Raw genomic sequence first — 6,773 nt, 5'->3', positions numbered from 1 at the left:
AACTACCTTGGTCCATTTATTTTTTATCTTGTTCAGTCTATCCAGGCTCCTTTTTTTCTATTCAACTACAAGTGGAGGGCGGGGGGGTTGGGGGGGGGGTTACAGACAGCCACCAAACTACCTTGGTCCATTTATTTTTTATATTGTTCAGTCTATCCAGCCTGCTTTTTTTCTATTCAACTACAAGTGGAGGGCGGGGGGGGGGGGGTGGCTATAGAGACAGAAACCAAACTGCCTTTGTCCATTTCTTTAGATATTTAACTGTAAGTGTGTAAGTGTAGGGTGTAATATACACCCAAAGACGATGGCTGCATTGCCAATATGCATAGATGGAGAGGAAGACAATCTGGTTTGTGTGTAGAATAAATGAAGGCCTACCTGCCAGGAATTAAACTGTTTTTTTGATAATTTATTAGCTTTACAATTACATTACTTATCCAAGAAACATGTGGAGCACTAAATTTGGTTATTTTATGCCCAAAAACATTGATTTTCCAATAAAATAGCAAAACAAAACCAAACAAAACCAAAACCAAAACACGCAATGGCGGTTTTGCAAAACCAAAACCAAAACCAAAACACGAAGGTAATCCAGATTCAAAACCAAAAACAAAACCAAAACACGGGGGTCAGTGACCATCTCTACTTATAATACACACATTTTCCTAATGAACACTATCATGACACTAAGGGGCATATTTAACATCTAGTGAAGTAACACTTTTGTGCACCGTAAAATCTGCGGTACTCGTAGTGTCCCGCATATTTAAGAACGGTGCATCACAGCAGATATCGTGGATTTCTGCTTCTTTGCATTCTGCTTTATTTTTGGTAGCAGTCACCATTCAATAGTATGGTTTTTTTTCGGAAACTTGTCATGTTAATGTATGCCAGCTGAAGCTAGCGTACATTAACATACTGGTAGGTTAATTGGCTGCTAACAAATTGACCCTAGTCTGTGTGTCTGTGTGTGTGTTAGGGAATTTAGACTGTAAGCCCCAATGGGGCATGGACTGATGTGAGTGAGTCCTCTGTACAGCGCTGCGGAATTAGTGGCGCTCTATAAATAAATGATGATGATGATGATGATTAACATAATTGAAAAATTTCAGTGCTGTCAGCTCTGCTCCAGAGAGCAGAGCTGGACAGCGCATGTGTGAATGGATCACATGATCCCTCCCTGTCACTCACTGCTCTCTCTCTGCAACTATAGTTGCAGAGACAGAGTGGAAATGTTTGTGCGCATGTCGAGTTCTTCGAACTGCACATGCGCAATTGCAGTATGAAGGAAAACGAAGAGGACAAGGAGGAGATCCGGAGACAGAGCATTCCGAAGAGGCGGGGTAAGTATGTTTTTTTTATCACAGAAACAGCAGTTTATCGGAACTGCTGTTTCTGTGTTGGGTTCTTTATAAATTTGAGAAATAGTTCAATCCTTATCAATACGATAAGGATTGTAAATTATTTTTCACTTTATGCGAACATTGATAAATATGCCCCTAAAGCTCAACAATTTCAGGAAATTACATCACAACTCAGTGTTTACACAGATATTATTTTCAGTTTATCTGTATATACATATACAGATAAAGGTACGGAATCTCTAATTCAGAAACCTGTTATCTAGAAGGTTCTAAAACAAGAAAAGAAAAAAGGTAATTCATTGCTGTTGTTCGGTTAGTTTGTCATACACAACAACATGATCACCAAGTCTTTTTTCCAACAGTAAAGCTAGGTAAACACTATAGAAAATATCTCTCTATGCAATATCTTTAAAGATTTTACCAACAACTGAAAGTCCCGAACAGCATGCTGATTCATGCTTACACACATAATTTTACACAATTTACTGTCAGATCTGTGCTCTTCATCTGTCATAACCTTCTGCTGAAAAGATCGTGACTCTGTAAACTCTATTATGATCTGCCTACACTGCTGATCGTGAGTGCTTACACACTTCATAATTTGACCAACATCGTTCCATCATTTATAGAGATTTTTAGTTCAGTTGCAAAATCAAATCAATCGATTTGATGTGCGTTGGTATGAAAAAACATGTTCATTGGAGCTTACACATAAATGCGATATCAGACCTAACAGTCATTTATTGTGTGATTGGCACAATAACCGTGTAAAAACCCTGTAGCGTTTACCTAGCTTTACTATAAGGAGCTCTGCTAAACAGTTTACTGAGTTGGGGAATAAAATGGGCAGTCTGGGGAAAGAGAGGAAGATTTTGTAAATTTCTGTTAGTAGATGTTAAGCATGGTGCTCTAAATTATGGAACATGTACCAATACTTTTGCATTAAATATTATACTAAACGCTATATACAGTACATAACTATGTCAGCATAAAAGTTTTCATACCCATCATATTTAGCCATATACTTATACATCTCTATGCCAGTATAACATTTATAACATTTTGGGGCATATTTACAAAACTGCGGGTTTGAAAAGTGGAAATGTTGCCTATATGTTGCCTATAGCAACCAATCCAATTCTAGTTATCATTTATTTAGTACATTCTACAAATTAACAGTTAGAATCTGTTGGTTGCTATAGGTAACATCTCCACTTTTTCAAACCCGCAGTTTAGTAAATATACCCCTTAGAGTTAATTTTAGTCAACATAAACATTTGCTATATAAGGAATAAAAAAAGATTATGACTGAGGGATAATATATAAATAAAGTACTATTTCAATTTGTGTGGAACACAGGGAGCTCTACAACATAATAGAAATATAGAACAAAGTAGCTGTGCATGTACCTATATAAAGATGTGTGAAGAAAGCAAATGCCCCTTTCTTACAATGGAGTTTTTACTTTTCATTGAAAACTATATAACAATATAAAAATATTAAATTGACCCAAGTTTAGGGGGTGTGTGTAAGTGAATTTGCGCTTGTGTGTGTGAATAAGTAAAGCATTCATCATCATCATCAAGCATTGGGGTTTGCTGGTGCTATATAAATAAATATCTATAAATAAAATCATAAATATATAAATTATATAGGTGAACCTTCATTTTGTGCTATTGCCAGTTTGCTCAGACGTTTTCCAAATTTAGATAAAAACTTTATTTTTAGTGCTAGAGTGAATAATGTTAAAAAACAACAACAGCCACTTGGCAATCCAAAACAGATGTATTGCCTATTCAGTTTTGAATGAGAACTTCTTCCTTGGATAATTGTGAGTGTAATTACTTGCTTTAATGAACAGACATTCAAATTCATTTTATGTGTGGTCATCTCTATAAATTTGATGTAACTGCTCAAACCTTTTTGTAACTAATTAGCATCTAAGTGGCCTGCTCTGGGGTTTGCATAGTCTTGCTGTTGAAAAGTATGGAGGTTTCCACAATTTCTGACACTATTAGAGATCTAATTTAACAGAGATTACACCTGCCATGGTCAGTTGGATTTGCCAAGCCAGAAGATCATACTTTTTTTCTAACAATTTTGGAGCCAGCCTCTCATATAGTAGAAGATTATAACGGTCATCAAACTTCACAGTGGTTTGAATCTATTCTCTGCAGAGTAAGGTCCTTGATACCTTTCTGATCTTCAAAACTGTAGATAAATCACTTGTAATCCCAAAGTATACAAAATATTTAGGATTAATTTGAGCTATTCTAAAGTGTCTCTTGTCACATACAGACTCTGGAGGCAGCTATAGAATTTTGTGGGCTGCTCCATTTCGTCCCAGATTGCAACTTATCTAGGAACCCAAAACTAGGAATTTTTCTAAAGTACTTAATAGTTATTCATGATCAAATATTCATAAGGCATAAGTTCCTCATGAAATCATAGGAAAGTATAGGAGCATACTCACTTTCCTTTTCTTATTAATGCAACATCAGCAAACAGTCAAAGCATTTCAGCCAAAACATGAGGCAGTCTTCAGGAATAATGAAATAAGCTGCCACTAAGTAATTTATAGACAAAAAAGAGACAAACCATGTTTCCTCTAAGCCAAAGAAACATCATAGTCTAATCACCAGTAATTAGTTCTAAAATGTCATCAATCAGTAAGTGATAATCTAAATAAAGCTTGTTAGGACCAAGCAATGCAGATGACTAATACTGTTTCTTAAAAATCTGTGAAAAGGAGAGTAAATGAATAAAGCAAATGTATTGCACTCATCAAGTCCATCAAGTCAAGCCTCTAATTGGTGGGGGTCAAAATGTATGCAAATACAAAGAATACTTTGTCAGAATAGTATTATGCAACTTCATTATAATCAAAAATTTCAAAAAGGAATACTAGTGATACTGACAGAATGAGATGATTTTGCTGATCAATTCCCTAAAAGTGACTAAAGTTAAAACATTATTCAATTCTAAATGTTTGATTAGGCAAAAGGATGAATCAATAATTCAATGCCTTTTGTTTTTATAGAGATAAGCACACCTGTAGAATAGTTTTGCACAAATCAAATTTTGTGGCAGAACAATTAAACAAGAGAAAAATTTTAAATACTGCTCCCAAATGCTTTTTTTAAAATTTTATCCATTGAAAAGTTTAAAAATGTTAGCAATGTTTATTTTTGGAGAGTGGAGGACTTTTTTTTTAAAGAAATTAAGAAACTGTATACATTTGCAATGAAACATTTCCATTTTTCCTCTTAAAGCAATTTATCTTTCACAAACAAAACAATCTTTATTCGTGCGAGTCAAAAACAGAAGTAAATTTCCCAGTCAATCATACCTGTGGTAACTTAGAATGACTTTGCACTTTGATGAACAGTCTAACAATAACTACTGATGTTTACATGGATATTTTACAGTTGATTACAATTTAAAGTTAGCATCCACAAAGATTATCAAAACGTGCAAGGCTCTTTCTAAACGCTTGATGCACCTCTCTATTTCGCAGACTGTACACTAGAGGATTAAGTAACGGGATCACAACTGCATAGAATACAGACACCACTTTATCCATATTTAATGTGTATTGTGTAGATGGGCGGATATACATAAAAATAATTGTGCCATAGAAGGTCAAGACAACAGTCAGGTGAGAGACACATGTTGAAAAGGCTTTCCTTCTACTTAACTGAGATGGCAGGCGACAAATTGTCCTTATAATTTGTAGATAAGAGATAGTGGTGAGCAACAATGAATATAGTATGATAATCCAAGCAAAGGCATACAAGATCATATCTGTAGCTAAAATTTCACTGCAGGAGATGTTTAGCAATGGGATGAAATCACAAAAAAAGTGGTTAATGATTCTAGGGCCACAGAATAAAAGTCTAGAGCTGGGAATGACCAACATAAAGCTGCTTAAAAATCCACAAAGCCATGACCAAAAAGACATTTGACTGCAAAGTTTGCTTGTCATAACGAAGTTGTAATATAAGGGGTGGCATATAGCTAAGTACCTGTCATATGACATCACCGCAAGGAAGAACAGTTCAGTTAGTCCCAGTGCGAAGAAAAAATAGATCTGAGCAATACAGCCATTATAAGAAATTATGTTGTTGTCAATCATGAAGTCCATCAGCATTTTTGGCACCGTAGAAGTGGTGTACCAGATTTCAAGGAAAGAAAAGTGACATAAGAATATGTACATAGGAATTGTCCTAAGAGTACAATCTACTCTTGTGATAACAATAATGAGCATATTTGAAGCAATTGTCAATATGTAAAAGTCTAAGAAAATCACAAACAAAAGTAATTGCAATTGCCTGCTACTAGGGAATCCTAATAGTACAAACTCTGCTGCTTCACTATGATTCATGGCATTCATCCTTTCATAATGAATTGCAGCTTAAAAGGATTGATCACTAGTGAAATATATAAACAGGAAAAAAACAAACAAAGTAAATTATACTGAAGCTGTTCCCCCAAATGTGTTTTACAAGTCTCCTAGCTGCATCACTGGTGATAAGTAATGTGCATATTTTAGAGTGAGTCACATATTGATATGAATCCACATTGAATTGCTGAGAACATGATAGTATAGCTAGAAATATGCTGGTGGTGGCGGGTGGATATTCCCACTGAGGACAAGTATTATAACCATATATTTCCCATTTCATATGCTATGTGTATCTTTATGGACATTGTATGAAATGTTTTCCTTTTGTTTGTTAATTGGGGTCAGGTGAATAATCTTGAATTTCATCACACATGATATGAGAAAGTGTTTGATTAATTCCTGTCACCTGTAATTTCTGATAAGGAAATGCACCCTTATTCCCTTATAAAAAAAAACGACACCAAACTGACAATAAGTCATTTAAAACCACCCACGTTATAGGAAGAGTAGTGAGAACACAGAACGAAAACCACATAGCACATGCCGCCCAACATGGTTCATTGCTCTATGTAAACCAAACATGTCAAACTGATATTCTCATCAATATGGCAAACCTATGTGAGGACAAATTCATTTTTTATGTGGGCCATCCATGCTTCTTTGGATATATGTTTTGTTATGTATTTAGTTAAAATACCTGTTTATTTGTTTGCTGCACAATGTAAGATTTAAATTGACTGCATTCAGAATGTGCCAGAATGTACAGCTCAGTGGTCATTTTGCTGATCAATTCTCAAAAGTGATTGCAATGAAAACATTCTTGAATTCTAAATTCTAATAAAATATAGTGCACTGATACCATGTGGTAACGCATGAGAAATAGTTTGTTTTGTGTTATACACTTATTAGTGTGGCATTAAAATGTTTTAAAACAATGGTGAAATTACACCATTGACTCTTTTTTTACCTACTTTTAATGCACTTTTGAAATGTAACTTAATATG

General features: G+C 34.9%; 1 protein-coding gene across 1 annotated transcript; it reads right to left on the bottom strand.

Annotated features, from left to right (window-relative positions):
- Positions 1-4,809: 4,809 nt before the first annotated feature.
- LOC142152368 (olfactory receptor 6F1-like) lies at positions 4,810-5,757 on the bottom strand. Its single transcript, XM_075208991.1, has one exon. The coding sequence runs from the start codon at positions 5,755-5,757 to the stop codon at positions 4,810-4,812; it is 948 nt and encodes a 315-aa protein (XP_075065092.1).
- Positions 5,758-6,773: the final 1,016 nt, after the last annotated feature.

This window comes from Mixophyes fleayi, chromosome 1, assembly GCF_038048845.1.
Source record: "Mixophyes fleayi isolate aMixFle1 chromosome 1, aMixFle1.hap1, whole genome shotgun sequence".
Lineage (NCBI taxonomy): Eukaryota > Metazoa > Chordata > Amphibia > Anura > Limnodynastidae > Mixophyes > Mixophyes fleayi.
The sequence above is the reverse complement of the archived record's forward strand: the minus strand, read 5'-3'. Positions and strand labels throughout refer to the sequence as shown.